Genomic DNA, 23,421 nt, shown 5'->3' on the forward strand with positions numbered 1-23,421 from the left:
TTTCTTTTTTAATGTTATCATTAAGTAGTCATACAATTCTATAAATCATGTTATGAGTACAATGTTTCTTGACAATGTCACACTTTCTTTTGTTTTCCCTCTTTTTTCTACCTCCTATCCATACTAACAAGTTATATAATTCATTTTTACCCAGTGTACACTGAATACAATAAATGTAATTGCTCACTTTGTTCATCTGTGCGCCTCCCATTATGTATCCCCTCCCCCATAAAAAAGAAAAAAAAAAACATGTTTTCATTGCTTGGTATTTGTATTGATACACAGTACTTTTGCTCAGAGGACTTGGGCCATTGGATTCCTTCCCTTCTTCATCAGCTTGTGTATAATTGCCTGTTATGTCTAGTTGTAGTTTAGATGTAGCTTCCACAAATGAGAGAAATGTGTTGTTTGTCTCTCTGGACCTGGTTACTTCACTTAACATGATTTGTTGGAAGTCCATGCATTTCCCTGCAAATGATGTAATTATTTTATCCAGTCTCCAATGGTTTGTCTATATAACCATAGCTACTCAACATGGTGAGATGTGAGAATCTGTGTTCAAATCTAGCCTGGGTAGATAAAGTCTAGAGACTCTTATATTGAGTTAACTAGCCAAAAAGACATATCTGAAGATGTGGCTGAAGTGGTAGACTGCTAGCTCTCACCTAAAAGCCCACTGAGTGTACAAAGCCTTGAATTCAATTCCTAGTACTGTCATAAATAGAAAAAAATACTTTTAGATAACACTGAAAAAAATAAAATATTAACAATATAATAGATATAGTAAACATAATATTACATAGGAACTTATAGTATTTTATAAATAATATAATAGTAATTTAATTTTTCTTAAAGCTTCTTTGGATTTAATTGCTCTTTTTTAGTATACTTAGGTAATTGATTTTAGTTTTTATATCCAGAAAATGCACTCATTACTATGAATTTACCTCTAATCATTAGTTTATTTGTACCTCATTGTGACATGTTGTCTTTTCCATTTTCACTTAGTTCATTTTTCCCCCATATCTTTTGTAGTTTCTTCTTTGGCTCACATTTTTAAAATATATTACTTAATCTCTATAGATTTCAGATTTCTCCATTTGTCTTTATGTTATTAATTTATAAAATTGGATACTTTCTATTTTTTATGTTAACTTTTGATTTTATGGTCCAAAATTATGGTTTACCTTGATGAATATTTCTTATGCGCTTGAGAAAAATGTACATTCTGCTGTTGTTAGATATAGTCTGTAAATGTTAATTAGTTCCAGTTGATTGACATTACTATTCAGTTCAATCATGCCCTTACTGATTTTCTGCTTAAATGATTAATCTGGTATAAATAGAGGGATATTGAAGCCTCTAATTATAATAGAAAATCCCTTTTCTTTCTCTTTGCAGTTGTATCAGTTTTTACCACGTGTATTTTTGTTATGTGTATACATATCAATGAATGTAATATGTTCTGGTAGATTGAACCCCTTTCTTCTCATGTAATGCCCTTATTTATTCCTGACAATTTTCTATGCTATAAATTCTTTGTTCTCAGGTAATTGGATGAATTGGATTATTGGATTATTATAATTATCAATTAGATTATTATTAGCAGATTATCTCTTTAAATTTAAATGCATCTTTTTATATTTGCACAAATATAAATATGTATTTATATGCACTTAGTTCTTTTACACCATGACAGTCCCTATCTGTTAATTGGTCTATTTATATAGAAAATTCATGTTTAAATTGATTGTTAGACCCAGTTAGGTTAACACCTACTATATATATTGCTAATTTACTTTCATTGTTCATCATCATTTGCTATTATTCCATTTTATTCTAACATATAATATATATCTTTTTAGACTTTTAAAATGGTTTCTCTTTTGCTTGTAATTTACAACTAAGAAAAATTTATTTTCAAATAAGATCGTATACTGAGAGTATTCATTATGCCTTCCGGCCATCCTTTATAATAAGAAAAATAAAATACTATACTTCACATTTATTTATTACCCCCCCCCCTTTTCCTGACCATGTTTGTTCTCTCTGAAAAACTTCTGTTTTTTTTCTTTACTTGCAAAACGAGTCTAATGCAGAATTCACTTAGTTTTGTTTGAAAAGCTCTTTATTTCTGTTTACTTTAAAGGATCATTTTTGTTGTTGTTGTCAGTGTGGGGCTTCTGAACTCAGGGCCTGGGCACTGTCTTGGAGCTCTTTTGTTGAAGGCTAGTGCTCTACCACTTTGTGCCACACCTCCACTTCTGGTTTTTGAGTGGTTCATAGGAGATGAGTCTCACGGGAACTTGTCTGTCAGGGCAGCTTTCAACCAAAATTCTCAGATCTCAGTAGCTAGGATTGCAGACACGAACCACCAGCACCTGCAAAGGATAATTTTATTGGATGTTTAATATAGCTTGTCAAGGTTTTCTTTTAGTACTATGCTAACATTTTTGTATATAGATTTTGAAGAGAAAGCCAAGGTAATTTTTATTCCTACTTCTTTATAGGTAATGTGGATTTTTTCTCCTTCTGACTTCTTTCAAGATTATCTGTTTGCTTTCCATTTTCTGAATTTTAAGTAGCATATTCCTAGATAGAGATTCTTAGTATTTACCATTCATGATTTTTCCTGAACTTTCTACATCTCTGATGTGATATCTGTGATTGATTTTGAAAAATTGTCAGACATTATTTGTTGACTCATTGCTTTGATTTAAAAAAAGTTTTATCCTGATATTCTTCTATGTATTATGTTACTTCATTTTGAAATTATGCCATCTTTCTATTATTTTGTTTTGGTTTTAGATGTTTTTAATTGATGTTTATTCAAGCTCATTGATTTTTTTCCTGGACTTTACTCAAAAGTAGTTTTTCATTTCTATTACTGTGTGTTTGATTTTTTTATGTTTCTTTTTATTTATTCTGAGAATTTTTATTTTTCTGCTCACAATATTAATCTGTTCTTGTATGTTATCCCATTTTTTTGGAGGCTTAGCAGTAGGACTTGTAGTTGTTTTTCATTAGTAGTTTGTTATTGACATGATTGCTATGAGAACTCTGTTGAAAAGTTTGCTCTAGCTTTTTAAATGTGTATACCTTTTCTTTTTTTCAGTCTTTTCCAATCTAGTGTAGTGTTTTGATGAAAGTTGTACTTCTTATACAAGTAAAAGGACCTGAGATTAACTGGCTTTTAAAGTCAGGTAGTATTGTTATATACTTTTAAGTGACTCTACATCTGCTATATCTATACCTGTTAGATACTAAAATTCCTCTGGTTTCTTTTGTTTTCTTAGTTTGCTTTTTATTTTTTATTGTCACTGGATTATCTCAAACATTTATTTCTTTTTTTCCGTTCCATTTCTCACTTAAAATAATTTCATTTTATTTTTTATTGTGAAAATACTGTACAGAGGGGTTACAATTACATGGGCAAGATAATGAGTACATTTCTTATCAAGCATTGTAGCCTCCTCCTTTGTTTCCCCTTTCCATCCAATCCTCCTCCCTCCCCCCCCCCCCCACCAAAGTTGTAAGGTTCGTTTTCGACATAACGACTTGTACATCTCATTGTTGCAATGGGTCCACCTGTATCCCTATTTAAACAATTTGTTTTTTCCCTTCCCCTCTACAAATTATAAGTAAGCTTTGAATACTTCAGTTGCAAACACCTGGTATTGAGCATGACCTGTTTTAATGTGCCAAGTTTTGGGGAAAGAAAATGTTCTATAATCCTATTACTGAGGCTTTCTGAACTTACCACAAGTACTTGTAGTTGCCCTTCCTTCTACCCCAATTGTTATCACATAAGACTTCCATTTCCCATGTCAGTTAAAGTCCGCTAAAACCTTGATGGACTAGGCAATGCTGAAATAGTTTTGCTTGATGGCAAGTCTTCAAAAACTTTTTTGAAATATTTGTAAAATATTTTAAAATGATTCTGTTTTCTAATGTTCTCTAATATTTAGAAGCATGAAAAGAATTTTCTGTGCTCCTCATTGTAGAAACCTGGTAGGACTCTGTTTGAAGTAAAATTTATGAATATCAGGCTTCTCATTAGAGCCGAGTCCCCTTAGAGTTTATAACTGTCAGACTTGTGCATGCATGCCAACCCTGCACTTACTTGTCATTCACAGTTTTCCATATGCTGGCACTAGCTCCAGTGGTGGTGTTTATTCCTGTCCTTTCCTTCAAGAAGTTGTGATCCTTTCCATCTGATGTCTCTCATTCTGGTTTGAGGGACAGAGAACTGTCCTTTGACTTCATTTCTCTGATATATCTAAGACAGGTTGACTTTTAGTTCTTAGGCTTTTTCTTATTGTGAACACCAGAGTAACTTGATCCAAGTTCCACTTCCTGTGCACAGTGGACACCAGAATTCTCCTGGATCTCTTTTAAAAGTTTTAGCCAACAGCCTGAATGGATCTGGACAGCTTTCTTCACATTGTGCCATGAAATTTCATTCCATAAACATTCATTTCATGTAGTTGTCAGGATTATGAAATGCTTTCTATACTATCATGAAATGATGAGGCTGTTAGGAAAATGTAGTGGTAAATGAAGGTATATTTATTTCTCTGTCTTCAACTGCTAAAACTGCCAGTGTTACTCTTCACAGCTATGAACTTGTGTTTGATAATATTGTCTCATTTCTGTCCAAATTGGTGAACTTTTTTGATGTTACTACCAGGCAGAGTTTTCAAAAGGCTCAAATCCATCCATGAGGAAGTACACATTTTCATTTTGTGGCTGTAGTACTTATCCTGAATGCTAGATAGAATCTTGTTTCTCATAGCGGTCATACTTTGTCCTAAGGTACAGATAACTTACTAATTCTTATATGGAACTTCAGGTCTGTTGTCTTTGAGAGGTCTCAGAGATATTGGGGACAAGATACATTCATTTTCTTTGCTGTATTTTTGGCATATCATGTGAATTAGGAATAGATTGCCTTTATTTTTTTGCAGTGTTGTTTTCTTTTTAATCATTCAACCTTAATTTTGTTTTCTTTTTTTTAAATAAGTTTTTTTTTTTATTTTGAGAATACTATACAGAGGAAGGATTGCAGTTACATGAGCAAGGTGATATGTACATTTCTTATCAAGCATTGTTGCCTTCTCCACAACTATTTCCCCCCCACCATGCCTAAATTGTAAAGTTCATTTTTTGACATAGCATCTTGTACATCTCATTGTTGCAATGGGTCCACCTGTATCCCTGTTTAAACAATTTGTTTTTTCCCTTCCCCTCCATAAATTATACCAACATCAAATACAGTGAAAACAGGGTAACGTTATAGCATAGGGGAGGAGCATATAAAGCAATAAAAAAATCACGTGGCACCTTATAAATATGTTAGAAGCAATAGCAAGCAAGAAAAAAAACATTTGTGTCCTTATCTTGGGGTTCATTTTACCTAACATCATCTTATCTGATCTTTTCTGCTTGTCTCATACGTATATTAGTTATTGCAAGTAAGGGAAACCATGGGACCTATGTTTCTTTGGTCCTGGCTTACTTCACTTAATATTTTTTCCATGTCTTTCCATTTCCTAACAAATGGGGCAATGTCAAGAAAATGTGCTATATATATACAATGGAATTCTATGCCTTCATCAGAGAGACTGCCTTTATTTCTGTAATAGACCTCCTGCTTGCCTCTTGCGGAAAGTTACTATCTCAGTCTAAGACAGGGAATCTTAATTAATGCTCTGTACTCACTAACTCATTGACAAATGTGACTTCCACCTATCACCTCAAGCAGTTTTCCTTTCATCTTTAGATGGCATTGAGGCAGGCAGCTATATTGTTCTCTCTGCTACTCTTCTCCCTCATCATTGACTTGCCTCTAAGGTTTAAAGATAGTTAGTTTTTAATTGTCTTTTTGCACCTTCTGTCTTTCCTCTTTTATTTTGATATGACTTTCAAGTTTTATTGTCATATTCTAAAACAGCTGTCAAAAGCCTCCTCATTCATTATTCTTTTCAGGTATCAATGATGTCATGATTGACTTTTTGCAACACCTTAACTTGTGAAATGAAATTGTCAATTCAGTTTTGTCTGTAACTCACCTTGTCATCCTTCTTTCAGAGTAGGAGTGCATCTGAGTTAAGTACTCTGAGCTCAGTCAAGACAGACAGTTTCTATGAGAACAATGATTTATTGTTTAAGTGAATTAAGACTTAGATGAATGGATTTTACTTTTATTTTTATATAGATGAACATTTGGTGTGGGCAATCTTTTAAAAACAGGATCATTTCATACATGATAAACATACTTAAAATCAATCCAATTTTGTTGAATAAATATGCTGTGACATCCCTTAGAGTGTGTAAGGAGAATAAATTTGAAGACTATAAAAAGAAACATCATCTTTATGGCTCAGATCTTATTATTTTGTTTTTTATCCTTACTACTAAACAAGATACACATTTTCTATTCCTATCCTTCCCCAAACATAAGCAAATACAAACCCCAAGGAATAAAATCCCTTTGCATATTTTGTTGTTTGAAAATAGTTGAGTTCCCGTTTTTTAAAAATGAGAATAAAAAATGAGAATAGCATTGGAAACCTTTTCCTTTCTTTTTCTTTTCCTCTTCCTGTTTTCATTTATAGATCTCATTTCTTTTCCTTGACAAATATTTTTAAAATATTGAACAATAACATGTTTTAAGTCATAATTTTATATACTTATGCTGAGAAGAATGTCACTCCTTCATTTCATATTCTCTACTTCCTGTACATATTGTCCCTTTGTTTTTGAATGTGTGTGTGTCTGTGTGCAGGTTTGTTCGCATGTGAGTGCTGATGTGTGTATTTAATCCTATTCAACAAATCTATATCCATTCCTTCTTCCTCACCAAACATTTGGATTTAGAAATGGATATTAAATTTTGTTAAAAGTTTTCCAGCATAGGGCTGGGAAGGTGGCTCAGTGGTAGAGCACTTGCTTTGCATGCCTGAGGACCTGGGTTCGATTCCTCAGCACTACATAAGCAAAAAGAAAAAAGCCAGAAGTGGTGCTGTGGCTCAGGTGGTAGAGCGCTAGCCTTGAGCTGAAGAGGTGAGGGACAGTGCCCAGGCCCAGAGTTCAGGCCCCATGACCGGACCCAAAACAAAAACAAAAACAAAAAACCAAAAAACGTTTTCCAGCATATTTGGAAAGATAGTTTTGATTATTTACCTGAGAGTGCATTAATAAAATTTGTAATATTGAACTGCACTTTTTTCACAATATATCCCCACCTTACTGATCGCCTTATCAGGCTGAGATCCAGTTCTCGATTTGCCTCAGGAAAAGCATGTGAACTTGATTTTTCTTTTATTCTTCATGTTCTAAACAAATTTATATGCTACAATCTCATCATTAAGTTTTTGATAGTATTTCTTTAACAAAACCATGTGGAATTGATTGTTTTTTTGTGAGGTATTTCTTTGAAAATCTTAAGGTCGAATTAGTTTTAATCTGCTCGTTATGGGATTAGTTTTGTTGCTAGGTTATATTCTTTAAAACAAAGATTTTCAAATTTATTTGCATAGAAATATAGTCTTTTGACAAAACGACTTGTACATCTCATTGTTGCAATGAGTCCACCTGTATCCCTATTTAAGCGATTTGTTTTTCCCCTTCCCCTCCACAAATTATACCGACATCAAATACAGTGAAAGCAGGGGTTATACCTCGGAGGAGGGACATACAAAATAACAAAGAAATAATCTTATAAATGTGTTAGAAACAATCGCATGAAAGAAAAAAAACATTTGAATATATATCTTAGGGTTCATTTCCCTAACATCAACTTATCTGACCTTTTCTACTTAACTCAGACATATACTAGATAATACAAATAAGGGAAACCATGGGACCTATGTTTCTTTGGGCCTGACTTACTTCACTAAAGAACTTTACAACTTTGGTGTGTAGGGGGGGGGGGGGCGGTGTAAGGATGGGATGGGAAGGGGAAATAAAGGAGGAGGCTACAATGCTTGATAGGAAATGTACTCATTATCTTGCCCATGTAATTGTAACCCCTCTGTGAATTATTTTCACAATAAAAATAAAATAAATTAAAAAAAGAAAAAAGAGAAATATAGTCTTTATCAAAAGTTTTAATTCTCATCACTTACTTTCATGTATGTGCTTCCTAATATTTAGCAGTAATATGGCTTATTAGTAGGTGTACTGTGTTATGATATATATGTCTCACTAATTTCCAGATTTTTCCTTCTCATTTAGTTTCTCATGCATCTTCAGTGCTTTTGTTCTTGCTCTAATTTTTAGAATAAGGGATTTAATTCATTTATTTTCACTTGTACTGATATACACATTTAAGGGTATTAAACCCCCTTTCACTGCTCTAAATAAATCCACTTGATGTTGATAGGTAGTTTTTTTAAATCATATTATTTTCAGAAGATCAGTACTTTCCCTTTGTATTTCTTTTTCATCCAATGTATGTTTGATGGAAAACATTTACCTTTTCAGTTAGGAGACTTTTTTTTAGCTGCTTCATTTTATTGCTAAGAAGAAAGTGTTACTTGTTAATTTGGTCTGTACATTTTCTTCTATAATCATGTTATTTACTATTTATCAATATTTAACTTCATGTTTTATATTTTTTCTTTCATATTCTTTTTTTCCCCCCTGTGGTAGTTCTGGGACATGAACTCCATGTCTAAGAGCAGTTCCTGAGTTGTTTCTCTCTCTCTCTCCCTCCCTCCCTCCCTTCCTTCCTCCCTCCCTCCCTCCCTTCCTTCCTTCCTTCCTTCCTTCCTTCCTTCCTTCCTTCCTTCCTTCCTTCCTTCCTTCCTTCCTTCCTTCCTTCCTTCTTTTCTCTCTTTCTCTCTCTCTCTCTCTTTCTCTTTCTCTCTCTCTTTCTCTCTTTCTTTCTTGGTGTCAGTAAGAGTGCTCCTAGGCACTCTTCCCAAGCTTTCACACAAGGCCAGCCCTATCACTTTCAGCCACACACGTTTCCTGTTTTCTGGGAGTTTATTGGAGATAAGATTCTCCTTTCCTTTCTTACCCTTCTGGCCCTGCAGGATCCTCAGATCTGTGTCTTGAGTAGCTAGGATTATAGGCATGAGCTACAACACCTGGCCCCTAAGCTTTTTTTGCTCAAGGCTAGTGCTCTACCACTTGAGTTACAACTCTACTTTCAGCTTTTTGGTGGTTAATTAGAAATAAGACTCCCATGGACTACTTGTGCTAGCTTTGAAATATGATCCTCAGTCACAGCCTCCTGATTATAGTCTTGAGCCATCAGCATTCACCTCTTTTTCCTCTTCCTTAGTAGGACCGGTAGGGTAAGTTCAGAGCTCAAGGGTTAGCATATCCTTTTTGGTGTAATTTGAGGATATTATAAATTTAAACAAGAAAAGGCTTATTTGTTTTAACTAAGCAAAAAAATAATGCAGTCTTTTTTTTTTTTTGTCTGGTCATGGGGCCCGAACGGGCCTGGGCGCTGTCCCTCAGCCCTTCAGCTCAAGGCTAGCGCTCTACCACTTGAGCCACAGTGCCACTCCTGGCTTTTTTCTTTTTGCTTCTGTGGTGCTGAGGAATTGAACCCAGGGCCTCAGGCATGCAAGGCAAGCGCTCTACCACTGAGCCACCATCCCAGCCCCCCATAATACAGTCTTAAGAGGCAGAGTAATTTAATTTTAGTCTTGGCTATTATATAATTTTGATATGTGCTTATACTAAAACTATGTGTTAGAAGGGAGAGTACTGATTTTTTTTTGTCTTTGAAATAAAAGTAGTTGCCAAGACCTTTAGATGTTTTCTATTACTGTTTTCATGTCTAGCCATTTACAAACTCACCCACAAATATGTACCTACATATCATTCTTAGAGCTCTGTCTAAGAAATTTGCAGAAGATAAAATCTATTTGTTCTCAGGCTTGCACTGCATTTTAAGTCTCTGTTGAATAATATTTCCTAGTGACAGGAAATGATTATAATACTAAACACATTCCATTTTGATATAGCATCACACTCAAGGATATTCCTTCTCAGGAATTTAATTTCTCAGTTATGTTTGTGCTTCTGTCTGTATCTATAGAATAATCTCTCTATTCCATAAAAGCAATGGAGCAACATATATAAAACATAACTTTATGGTGCTATTTTAGCTGTACTGTATGTATGAAGTTTCGTATTTGTTGAAAAGCTCAAAATGGTATAAATCAAGGTAAGGAATTAAGAACAAATTTATAGTACAGTTTTATTTTATTGAGAATTAGGAAGTAAAAGAGTATGTCTCTCAAGTAAAGACCACATTAGTTATAAATACTAGCCTTATGTAAATACCATTTTTGTCAAATAAGACATGTTACCTTTGCTAAAAAAGGAGGGTGTAGAAAAAGGAAGGTCAAATACTTAGCCAGATAAAATTTATCAGTTCTTTTCAAGCCTTTCTTGATAAAATCACTTCCAACAATTTAAAAATCATCCTCCCGAGAATATTTATGAAACTGCTTATTAAAATATCTTTGTTTAGTCTTACCTTGTGCTGTAGCTTCACATTATAATCTGATTTCTTAAATAGGGATTCATATAAATCTTGGCATATCTTTGCTTTCCTTCTTCAAATTATTATTACTGACATTTTTTAAAGATATTACTAGTAGCTGCAGTAGTAGTGAGAAATGCTACTACTTTTTGGGTCAAAATCATTAAAAATAGCATACCTTATACATGATGTCCAATTAATACATTCTTGTTTAAGCCTACTTCAGTTCTGGTTCATTTCTCTACTCACAATTTATTCACTGGTGTTATTTTCATGTGATCAGGCAAACATTCATGGAGCTAGAATCTGGAAGCCGCAGAAATGACTGTTCATTTGCTGCTCCCATATGGAGAGCTGTGTTTTTGCTAAGATCCATATAACCATGCATTTGAATGGCCCACTGCTTAATTAAGTTTCTACAGTATTTTCTTAGTTTCAACTTCATTTCTATAAAAATTTCCTTGTAACTATGAAGTTACTTTTGAAGCATGAAGTTTTATAAGCCAATATTTTATAATTTAGAAAAAAATTAAATAAACGGGAATACTTTCACAGTTAGAGACTTTATTCATACATTGTTAATTATTCTAATCAGTTCATTTTCCATGTATGGGGTAGATTTAGCTCTAGGTAAAATCTTGATTTATAGATTAGATCATTATGTAATTTTAGCAAAGCTTTGTGTCACATAACTTACTAGGCTTTCATTCAAATGTGGAAGAATGAACACAAATTTCTTTTCTTCTGTATTCTGAACCCCACTTAAATAGACTAGAAAAATCAAAGAGACAAATACTGTCCAGAAAACAAATGTAATTAGAAAGCATATGATATCTGAAAATAAAGTTCAACAAATTTTGAGAGCTCGATAAATGAGTGATAATTCATTTAGTAGAGTGGAAAAAGTAAAAGGTCCTTAAATTGAAAACTATATTAAATAATTTAATTTACATAATATTATTACATTAAACTCACATCTATGTGTTCATTAGGGGTTTTTTTGCCTCTTTCATGGCACATGGAAAGGTATTTCTGTCTTTTCTGCAGTTACGGTAGTGGCTGTTTGAATGATAGCTAGTGACATGTGAGGAGAAGTAAGGAGATCCGCTTCTAGGTTAGTAATGAATAATTCTGGTCTTGTATTATCTTCCTTTCCTCTTTAAAGGTGAACTTGGAAGCTACATATTCTCAGTGGTGAATCCTTATCATAGACTCAGCTGGGATACTTCTATCTTAAGCTACAGAGTGACCTCTAGGAGAGATGATTCACATGCAAAAAATATACAATAAAGGAAATAAACAAAAAAAGACATTTAATATGATAAAACATTGAACTGTCAGCATGTATTTGTAAATGAACTACAACCTTTTCTCTTCTGAGGAATATAAGATTCTTCGAAGTATTAGGAACAATAAGTCTCATGTACTCAGGTTAAATGTGTTTAATAGTACTAAAATTATAGTGCATTTATGTGAAAATAGAACTAGGAGATTTGGGGCATGGACAGGATAGGGATAAATGGGAAAGAAGGATGAAAAGGGTAACATTGATCAAATTGTTGTGTACTTACATACTGACATACTGAACTGAAACTCCAAGAAGAGAGTGCAAGTATATAACACCAACTGTGATCAAGGTGTTAAATGAAAATACCCACAAAGTTTATAAAAGAACTTTATTTCTCCAGTTGACTTCCATGAAACTAACATCCACCGGAAATAAGAAATGGCACATGTCTCTGTCTTGGGAAGAAAGCAAGCTGAAGAGTAGAGACTGTCAACATTTTGGGGCTCTGTTAAAATAGCCTGGTTCTTACATAATTGGCTAATAGTAATGACTACCATTTAATAAACACTTGGTGTGAAGAAAGAGCTTCCAATTTGGGTGTCATAGCTCACTCTAATACCTAAAAACAGAAGTTGTCAGAAATTTGAGCTCACTAGCATGAAACAGGGAAACCAAAATAAACAGAAATCAGGATTTCTGAATAATTGACAGAGTAAGGAATAAAAAATTAACTGTGAGGAAGATAATTAGGTGACACACTTCTACACCTGTTTGGGAGGCTGAGGCAGGAGAGTAGAGAGAAATGCTTGAGGAAAGAAAAATAGAAGTAGGATTGTAGCGGATACTAGGAGTTTCACCTGAATTTGAATTTATTTGTTTGTTGATGTAAGGCTATAAATTTTCTTTTTAAAATTTTTATCTTTATCATTAGGTAGTTGTACAAAGGAGTTGCCATTCAACATATACCAATAAATCTTGATCATCAGTGTTACCCTTTTCATCATTAATTAAGAAAATCAGAATCAAATATTAGTCATTTCTAGAAAGGTATAGGGACATTTGTTTGATTTAATCTACTTTGCTGTGTACTTGAAATATTACTATCATAAAGTTGTGGTAAGCTGAGGTGATACTGAATTATGGGTATTTCACTATTGGTTTATAGGAGTTTCTGTCCTTAAATATTAAGTGGAAAGATTTCTTTACATTTTCAGAAATGAGAAACCAGAGTGATTTTTTTAGGTTTCAAAGATTCCCTGAACAGTTGAATACTTGTGAAGTAATTTACTGATGACAGCATGCTCTATAAATGTCAAGGAGGTATAATTATCACAGCATCTCCAGTTTGAAAGACAAATCAACACTACATGTCTGTTTCATTAAAAAGACACACCACCTTCTATGGCTCTATCTATTCTTTCTGTGTGGGCAGTTATCTCCACTCTAGGCTGCAGATAGAAGGTGATTTCACTTACTCTAAAGGTTACCACGCTGGAGGAGACAGGGGTGGCAGAGCACACTTCATGAGTGACTTTTTTCTTCTGGAGATAATGAAACTTCATAGCTGGAGACTAAGGTCACACTAGTGTATTGTGATGTAAAATTCAGGGTCCCTTTATTCCTGATTCCCCATACAGAATTTCTTCCAGATCAATGAAATCTCAATGAGTACAATTAGTCTGGGACACAATATTATGACTATTATTTTAACCAGAGAAATTGGCTAGTGAAAATAATGATGTTAAAAACAAGTGGATACACAATCCATGGGTCATATCACTTTTTTCCACAAGGAAAAAATAAAAGAAAGAAAGAAAATAAAATTAGATGTCCATTAAAAAATGCAGAAGCCTTGTTTAATACCTGTAGCTTCACATAACTGCTGGTACCATTGGAGCCTTGCTTTCTGTTTGACTGGGAAAACCAGTGTGGAAATATGAGCAAAAGAGTAAAGGCAGATAAGTACTGTGGCTTGAACTCTAGACTTAGCTCTCCAACTTGCATTGTTTTACGCAAGGACAGCACTCTATCACTTGAGCCACAGCTCCACTTCTGGCTTTTGATGGCTTTATTGGAGATTACACTTTTATTGGAGATTACAGTTTCACAAATGTTCCTGCTTTTCTTTTCCTTTTGGGGTCTGGCTTTCAACCACAGCCATTAGATCTCAGCCTTTAGAATAGCTAGAATTACAGATGTGAGGCACCAGCATCAGCTAGAACTTCTTTTATAAAGAACAGAAGAAAGTCTAATTTGAACATTGAAAGTTATTTTCTGAAAACATACAGAAAATGAAAATCTTGATTAGATTTCTGAATTCTTTTTCTCAGGCTGTCATAAAAACGATACACACTGGATGGATAAACAGCAGACATATAGTTTGTCACATCCTGGAAATTAGAAATCCTCATGGTATTAACAGTGTTGCTCTCCCCACCTCCCCACCCTGAAGATAGAAATCAGGGAAGGGAAGGTAACACAGTTCCAATAATCTCAGGCCCTTAGCCGTTCTTGTAATTACCTTTGAACCTCCTTTGTTGCAGTTCTGAAAAGATTCCGGGTGCCATGCCTTTTAATGCCTATAGGTATTACTGCTTTTGGGTGTCAGATATTGATGTCCTCAGTCCTTGACAGCAGTGGTGAATGTTCCAGCTCTCTGGAACCCTTCCTTCCAGCAATGGGGAGGGGCTGTGTGTCTCTTCCATGTGGTTCTTTATGGCCTTCCAGCTTTCTTTAGCTTTAGCTTTGTGCCAGAGCGGTGGCTGTCTGTTCTTGCTCCTTGTTCCATTATTGCTTTTTACTGCTACTTCTGTTACACCATCACAGCTGCTACTGCACCCACTGCTTCTTTCTCAGGGTTTTAGCTGTCTCCAGTGCCAGTGTTGGCTCTGCTGCTGCTTCTGCACTTGCTTGGCTCTGCCGTCACTGCTGCTACTGTGGCTGCTGCTCCTGACACTGCTGGGGACAACAGCTGCCTTGGCAGCTGGAGCTAGCTCTGAGGTCTACTGCTACTACCACAGCCATATCTTCTGCTGCTTCACCTTTGCATTACCAGCTCAACCCCTCTACTAAGCAAGAAAAAAAGAAAATTCAACACCAGGGGGCAGCAATAGGAGAATGTCTCTGAGCTGTTTGTTTATACACCCAGAAAAGGGGTGCTACAAAGGTCTTTGCACCAATCGTAGTGTTCTCCTTACATAAATAGAAGACTGTGTTGGCACCCATCATGGCTAAGAGGTTCAAATCACCAGTTAGGGTGGTCCTGTTTGCAAAGTGCTATGCTCTCACTAGCCACAGATCTGTTGTGTCACCTGGAAAAGTGCGTCCCCTGAGGCCTGGTGGAAATTGCTAAGGCTTTTCTAGAGTTTTCCAAGTTCTTTGATGGTGAAAAGTCCAGTGCAGACTGTTTGCTTCAGGAGCTGGAGTTGTGGCTCCTGCCGCAAGCTGTGGTGGTCCTGTAGTTTTCACAAAGTGTCAGTAAGTGCTCAAGGCAGCTTGTGCTGAGGGGAATCCTTGGCTCAAAATGGACTGGGCCCTAGGGAAAGATCTAAGAACAGTTGAGGGAGACATATTGCTCCCACACTTAACATCTCAGTTTATTTAAAGGGAAAATAAACATTAGAAAGGAGACTTGAAACAAAGACTTATTAACATGAAGATGCTTTAGCAGTGTTTAACAGTGTTTAACAGTGCCCTAACAATGCTTAACTCAGGCCCCAGGGAAACTTGGATCCTGCTAATCTGTCTCCCAAGAGAGAATCTTCTATTGGTATTTAAAATTACAGCTGTGCCAGTCCTTTCTCAGCAGTGCCAGCCCTCCCAGGTGGTTTCTTTCTGTCTCCCTAGGATTCCTTGCCCTCTTTATAAATGCTGTTATGGTGACATCATGATTAGCTCATCCTTTTATTTATCTGCTTTCCAAATTAGACCCTTACTTTACTTGACTTTTCTCAAAATTTACAGACTAAAAAAATTGGTAGGCAGATTCATTGTGCGGAAACATTATCAATATGAAATTTTTAGAATAGCTCAGCATTTGTAAGACTGGATGGATTACTTGAATGCTTTCATTTAGGTTTGTTTGATGCTAGATAAATTACATAGCCCCCAGAAGTCTAAGTTTTCTTATCTGAGAAGTGGAGATAATAAAATACAAAGTTACAAGATCATTGAGAGAAAGGCTCTGTGGAGTGCAGTACAGTGGGAAGCTAGTCAATAAATGGTATAAGCAGGCTGCAGTGTAAGTGAATCAGCCTAGAATGATAGCTCTTATCTCTGATAATGCTTTGGACAGGGGCATGATGGTTAATCATTGTTTTGAGTGCATATTATTTTATTTTTTTGTTGTAATAGGGTCTTGTTAGGTTGCCCAAGTTGCTTTCATTTCCTGATCTCCAGTGATCTTTTGGCCTCAGTCTCTGAAGCAGTTGGTTTTATAGATGTGGACTTTTCAGCACCCATTGAGTGCACATTGTTAAGATATTACATTTACAAATATTCTTTTTTCAAAAACAAAAACTTGGGCATTGATTTTATCTGCTTTCTTTTTATATTTTTGTTATCTTCATGTAGTTGTCATTAAACAAAACAGTTTAATTTTGATATATACTTCACTTTAAAACTTAAATGTGAACTAAAATATTTTCCTTTCATAATAGGAACTTCATGTTTGTTGCATCTATTTAATCATGGTTCCTGGGTCTCTGCTATTTTCCCTACAGCCTTTGTATGCAAGACTCCTTCCCACTGACTGTCCAGCCCTGCATCATGCCTAAGGACTGTGAAACCTCTGACTGGTCCTCCTGGAGTCCCTGCTCTAAGACATGTCGATCAGGGACTCTCTCACCTGGAGTTAGGAGCAGAAGCCGGAATATAAAGCGCATTGCTATTGGGGGTGGACAAGAGTGCCCAGAACTTCTTGAGAAAGAGGCTTGCATTGTTGAAGAACTTCTGCAGCCATGTCCCAGGTATTGTGCATTCTTTGATATGAACATTTTCATCTATAACTTCATGTGAAGTGGTGATTGAAATGTCAACAATAAAAAAGTAATCATGACTCATGTTTGTTGAATCTTGATGAGTACAAGAGGTCCATTTGTAGCAGTATAGGATGGTAGGTTGATGGCATGGGCATTGAGGCTGATTTCTGTTTCTGTGGCTTTCTAATGCTGTGTCTTTCCTCATGTTATTTACTTCTAGTGGCATAGTTTGTTTACTCATCTACCCGCAGCACTTACTGCATCTAGTTAGTTCTTGGCATGTGGTAAATGCTCAGTAATTATTGGTTATCATTACCTGATAGCAAAATTAATTCTTATAACAACTCCCAGAGCCATGCAGAATGCCCTTATTTTGCAAATGAGGCCATTAAGGGTCAGTGAGATGAAATAATTCCTGAGGTTGCAGAGTTAACAGGAGCAGCACACTTATGTCTTCAAATCACACTGTTATTCTGTGGGCACTGTTTCTATTCCAGAGTCCCTAGGGGACCAGAGAATATTTGAAAATGGGTTACCATCTATTAATAGCTATATTTAGCATTGTGATACAGTTCTATTTTGCCTGGCTGTGTTTCACCTGGTAAAGGCCTCTAGCATATTTTCTTCAGGTCCTTGGCTCATGTTGAGCCTATGTTACTCAGAGGCTTCTTAAGTATGGGTTTATGGTAATTCCTGCTGGACAGCTGCCCTTTGCTATATCTGTTGAGACTGTGTCTATTTATGATAGATTTTTTTCTATAGAGTTCTTTGTGGCCTTTAACATTTGAGAAAAATAACAAGACAAAATTGTTTCTTGTATGAGTTCCCCATTTAGTGATGAGTGAAGGTCAGCTGCCTTAACACTCAACAGGTGTTTTAGATGAGTGGAACCTGGCCATTCCTTAACCTGGAAATAATAGACCTTTTGATGCGTAAGTTAAAAAACCAGTTTTTGTGATGAGATTGTTAGTTCTCCATCCCTTACCTCCCAACTGGAAGCAGTGCTGATTGAACACATACTATATACACTGATGGTTTATTTCTTTTGATCAGTATGACCACCTAGATTCTTATCATTCTTTACTTCACAATCAGAGAAACACACACTCCCACTGATTCTTTCTAATGTGTCCACTATATGTTTTCAAAGCATTGAGTTTGAATCAAAACAGGGGCTTGGAGATGACATAACTTTGTCATCTCTGTGTCTTTGAAGATTCATATACCTGGATTAAAATTCTGTCTCCACCATTTAACAGCTGTGTGACCTTGAACAAGATACACAAGTTTCCTATGACATTTTTTCTTTTTAGAAGATAGATAATTTTGTTTTGTGACAATAATAATTCAGATGCTTGAATAGCTCAAGACAAGGCATGGAGGATGCCACATCCTGTGCTTAGCATAATGAAGTGCTACAAAAGTGATCATTGCTGCTATTGACAGGTGTACTTGCTTCCTCTGTAAAGAAAACCCTTCCTTTTCTTGAAACACAAACCATAGTAATTTCACAAGGTAGAATTTTGTTTATTCTGGGTAATTTAGAATTTTCCCCCCTATAGAAGTATAATTCAGAATTTTCTCAATGGTAGTAGGAAGGCAGGAATAGAAAATCTGAGTTTATAATTATAAGTTATAGTGTGCCAACAATTTTCATAGTTATAAATTAAATATAAACCCTACTTATAATATAGTTTGTCATCCAAGTGGAACAGTTTTGAGAGTGGAAAGGGTCTAAATTGACATTCTATTCTATTAAAATGTGCCACTGAGTTTGGCATTTATTTAAATCAAACGAGGAAATAAAAATGCTTGTAAATGATAAATCTGTCAGAAAATACAAGTTTTGAAGAATTTTCTGAGATACTGGGTTTCTGAGATACTAGGAAAAATGATGCACTAACTAATGATTCCACATGGTTGTGGGAAGAAGAATGAATAAATAAAAGCAACAAAATTAACATTCTTATTTGTCTGAAATCTGGGCTGTGGCCTCTACCATAAGAAAGACGGACTATTTAGCATAACGGTTGTTTGTTTCTACTTTGACAGTGGTGATTAAAATTCATCCTGAACAAAGGAAATGGAAGTAAATCTATTATGTAACAAAATGCCTATATCTCCTTTCCTAGAATTAATGTGTAATTCATATATATTGACCAATTTTATTCACCCTGTTTCTCCCCAGCAGGAAAATGTAAGTTCCTGTGATTTTTTCATAACACTTTTATTAAACTATCTTACAACATATTTGCTATTACTCTATCTCATTGCTATTGGAGATGTGTCTACTCATTTCATAAATACACACTGAGCTCTCACTTTGTGCCAAGCACAGTGTCAAGTGTGTACTTGAGAGGCAGAAGAGACATTATACGCACGTGTCCCTCCTTCATTGGGCCTTGAACTTCAATGTAGATGATCAAATCAAAAAAATAATAATAAAGGAACTATATACTTGAGTTACAGAAAAAATAAAATACAAGAGCGAGGTATAGGCAGAAATTTCTGGAATGGTGTGATAAGGCTCAGCATTAGTTACAGAATTGAATAGGCTTGCTAAAGAGGCCTTATTTGAACATAGGGTTATTATCGAAAGACTGAATAGCCACTCATGTAATTAGAGGAAAATATTCCAAGGAAGGGATATAGCAAAGAAATTCTTTGGAAGTTGCCTTGGAGCAAATAACTTAATGTAAAAAAAGACAGAGTATTGTGCTGATTTGGAAATGTAGAAATACAGAGAATTAGCACTGGGTAGCCTTGAATTTGTTTCAGAGGAACAAAGTTGTGTATGCATTTGTTTGTGTTTCTATTATTATTAAGCCTCATGCTCTCACTTGGCTTTTCTTTGCTAAGGGCTACTGCTCTACCACTTGAATCTTGTCTTCATTTCTGCCTCTTTGAAAATGGTTAAATGGTGATAAGAGCCTCACAGATTTGTGGATCAGGCTGGCTCCAACCATGATCTTTTTTTTCCCTTAGCTTTTCCATCAAGTTTATTCTCAGAGCCATCATGTGTGAGTTAACAACTCCTCACATTGCCAACTATTGTAGCAATCACATTCCCTCTTACATGTACATCTCATACACAAAAATGGACTCTTGGTTGACCATGATCTTAAGGTTTCAGCTTCCTGGTAGCTAAGATTATAAGAAGGGCCACTGGTGCTCAGTAGAGATGTAGTTTTGGACCAGACTCCATGAACCCCAAGAAACCTTATTCTTCAGATTTATAATCTACTTGTCATTTCATGCTCCCCTTACTTGCAGTGTATCCACATTGCATCATAGGGGAGTTCATGTTGGAGAAGAAGGAGAAATGCTCATGTCTCTTGCCACCTTCACTCTGTGTGGTTATCTGTTGTTATTGTATAAGCTACCTTGGCATGGTTCTATCCTGTGTTCTGATTATAGTCTGAGGTGTTAGATGTTACATCTCAACCAAAGGGAAAGTGAAATGCATTCCAATGCTCCTAAGTGGCTTTCTTTCATTTGGATGGAATAAAGCAAAAGGATGAGGGGCAGTAATACCTTAAATGGTGAATGTCCAGGGACTAAGACACACCTTGGTTCTGGTATAGATATGAATCAAGACTAACCTCACTCTGGTTTAAGTCCCTGCAACTAACATAAACACGAATTGAAAAATAGATCAACTGTGAGCATCTATTTAATAAGTGACACCTCAGATGACCAGCCAGCAATTTCTGCCACCCCATGGGTAACAACAGTTTTTATTTGAAAATAGCTGTTTCCCTCTTAAAGAGTTAAAGTTTGAAGTTGAATAGCAGACAGCACTGTTAAATGGTGATGAGTACCAGTGCAGATTAAGTCTCTTTAAAAAGCTTCAGGAAGAAGCTTCACAGATGATGGTATGAGACTATGTGACATTACTAAATAGGAAAGCTAATTTGTTAAATATCCTTCCAATGCCTTGGCCTGTCACTGAATAGATAGACTTTCTTGTTTCTGTGTGTGTGTGTGTGTGTGTGTGTGAATTTATCCTTATGATAGCTAGCCTAGAAAACCTATACAAAAAATGTGTATCTGTGGAACCCATGCTGAGAGCTGTATCTGAGACCCCTGCATCCCACTTTGATTTGCTTATTAAACAACTCCCGGAGAAAAGCCTGGTTGTCTACAACATCTTTGTGAGGCACTGAACTCAATTTTAGACTTTCTTGATAGAATTCTTTTTTTTTTTTTGAGAAAAGTCTGATGATTCACTGGTGGACGTTTTTAGGAGACTATTAAACCAAGGAGAGTGGAAGGTAAAAGATGGAGTAACAATTTAACCTAGTTGCTTGTTTCTTTTATCCATTGAAACATAGTTGCATGCTTTTCAGGGAATTATTTTTTGACACCTGCTTTACCTTAGCCTTGAGTTAATCACTGGTTAAGTCAGAAAACAGAAAGCTTTCACTTAATATTCACTTGATTTATTCATCATAAGAATTCTGTGTAGTGTGATCTCCAACATTTGAAAAAGTTTTTAATAGATGGCAATATTTCTACCCATCACCTCACACATCTTAATATGAATATCTGTTTTACTTCTTTCTTTCCATACCCTGAAGTGAACAACAACTAACAAAGCTTCTGATTCATAGTACACTCATAGTAACACTGGGGAAATGAAGGAATGAATGAGAGAATGCTCAGGTTAGGCCAGTTCCAAAGCAATATTATGCAAAGTATTTATACCTTCTTTATACTCCCATTGATCTCTCTCCCACTCTACTTTTCCCTCTCTTATTCCTCCTCCCTCTTTCTTTCCCTTTTCCTTCCTCTCCTTTTCCCCTTCTGTGTTCTTCTTTCTCTCTCTCCTCTCCCTCTCTCACCTGTTTTAAGCCAATAGTAGAGCCTGAACTCAGGGCCTTGTGTTCTCCTTTAACTTCTTTGCTCAAAGCTGATGCTTCAACACTTGAGCCACACCTCCACTTTTGTCATTTTACTGGTTAATTGAAGATAAAGTCTCTCAGATTTGTCTACCCAGGCTGGCTCTGAACTTCAATTTTCTGAGAGCAGATGCCTTGAGTAGCCAGGAGTATAGTACAAGCACAGGTACCCAGCTTCCCACTGATTTCTATCAGTGCACCTAACACCATCTATGCAATAGGAGCTCAATAAAGAGGTATAGAATAAATTAATGGGTTCTTAAAAGAAACATTTGTTATTGTTTAAGCAGTGTTTCTGCAGCAATGGAGAAGTCATAACCTAAAACCTCCAGTAGAATTCATTTTCAAAAAGAAACAACATTTTAAGGAGTGGAAATTATTTCAATAGGTGACAGACACCTTTTTATTGGATCTATCTATTACTAGTGTATGTTTTTTTCATGAGTCCCCATTGTGCCACTTAAAACCCTCCTGTATGGAAAATTTGTTCCCCAGTTTGTCTAAGAAAGTTAACGTACTGTTAAGTGCAGTGCAGAGTGATAGAAGTCTATTAATAATACATGTGTGGAGTTTGCTACCCAACCATCTGCCAAAGAGCAAAGAGCTTTGCACTTCAGAGTAGCTTTCCATAATCAATAACCCCACTCTATCCAATAAAAAATTACTAGACCGTAAAATGTATAAAGCTTGATCAGTTCCCTTTATGTTGGTCGTCTGTTCAGCAAAAAAAATGACAAGTTAATTCTTTTCTAAATGCATTTACAACTTTAAAAGGACAACAGACATTATCATAAATTAGCCGTGCTGCACTACACTGATTTTTAATATACGCACACAATTCATTTGAATACCTTGCAGTAGAGTTTCAGCTCCAGGAGCATTTGTAAAATCTATATGTGCTCAGTCAAAACATGACAATTAACTAATATAATTATTCTTTCAATCTATCCTCATTAAATCACTTCAGATTCTATTCTATGTTGCTATGCTTTAAATCTAAACCTTCAGAAGAACAAGGAAGGAAACCCATTCTTTGTAAGCAATTCTAAGCTTTCTGAGGGTGACAAAGCTCACATGCTGTAAAACTGTCATGGTCCTAGGATCTTACTGTGGTTGTAATCACTTTATGTTACCGTAGGTGACAATATGTCATCACTATTTGTTCCTACTTCTCTAGGCTTTGCCAACTGAGGATGGATGTACTCATTGCTTAATAGACTTCCTTTCTAATGATGCCCCCTATCTCAGTGTAAGAAATGTCTCTTGATTAGAGTATCCCTCAGAAGCTAAACTGGATGAGCTATTTAATTCCAAAGCTTCACCTTAACTTCCTTCCCTTCCCTCCCCAGACTGGCTCTGTTGCTCAGGGTGACCATGAATTTCTCTTTGTAGGCAATGCTGGCTTTTAAACTGTTAACCCTTCTGCTTCAGCCCTGCATGTGCTTGCATTACAGGTGTGTGTCCCACAGCCAGCTTTCCAGTTTTCTTTTAGAAGACAGCATGTATATCCTTAGTGCAAAAATTCTTTTCTTTGAATTTACATTGGTTTCCTTGCACTTCTTATTTCACAATAGATGGTTTTGAACTCAAGGTCTTGAGCATTCAAGGTAGGTGCTTTGCCACTTGAAGCATGTTCCTAAGATTTTATATTTCAGGTTTAGTTTTTGCATAGTGTATGGCTTCACAGGGTTTCATATTTCAACGTGGGGCTAGCCTTAGTCCACAGTGGAATGATGGGCATGC

General features: G+C 35.7%; 1 protein-coding gene across 1 annotated transcript in view; it reads left to right on the top strand.

Annotated features, from left to right (window-relative positions):
• Nucleotides 1-23,421, top strand: part of Thsd7b (thrombospondin type 1 domain containing 7B) — an 817,905-nt gene that overhangs the window by 201,239 nt on the left and 593,245 nt on the right. Inside the window, exon 3 of the mRNA XM_042683500.1 lies at nt 16,520-16,765. Coding sequence (XP_042539434.1) covers nt 16,520-16,765 — 246 coding nt within the window. The remainder of the gene's footprint in view (nt 1-16,519; nt 16,766-23,421) is intronic.

The sequence above is a fragment of the Dipodomys spectabilis genome, unplaced genomic scaffold (genome assembly GCF_019054845.1).
Source record: "Dipodomys spectabilis isolate Male_0828 unplaced genomic scaffold, ASM1905484v1 ptg000081l, whole genome shotgun sequence".
Lineage (NCBI taxonomy): Eukaryota > Metazoa > Chordata > Mammalia > Rodentia > Heteromyidae > Dipodomys > Dipodomys spectabilis.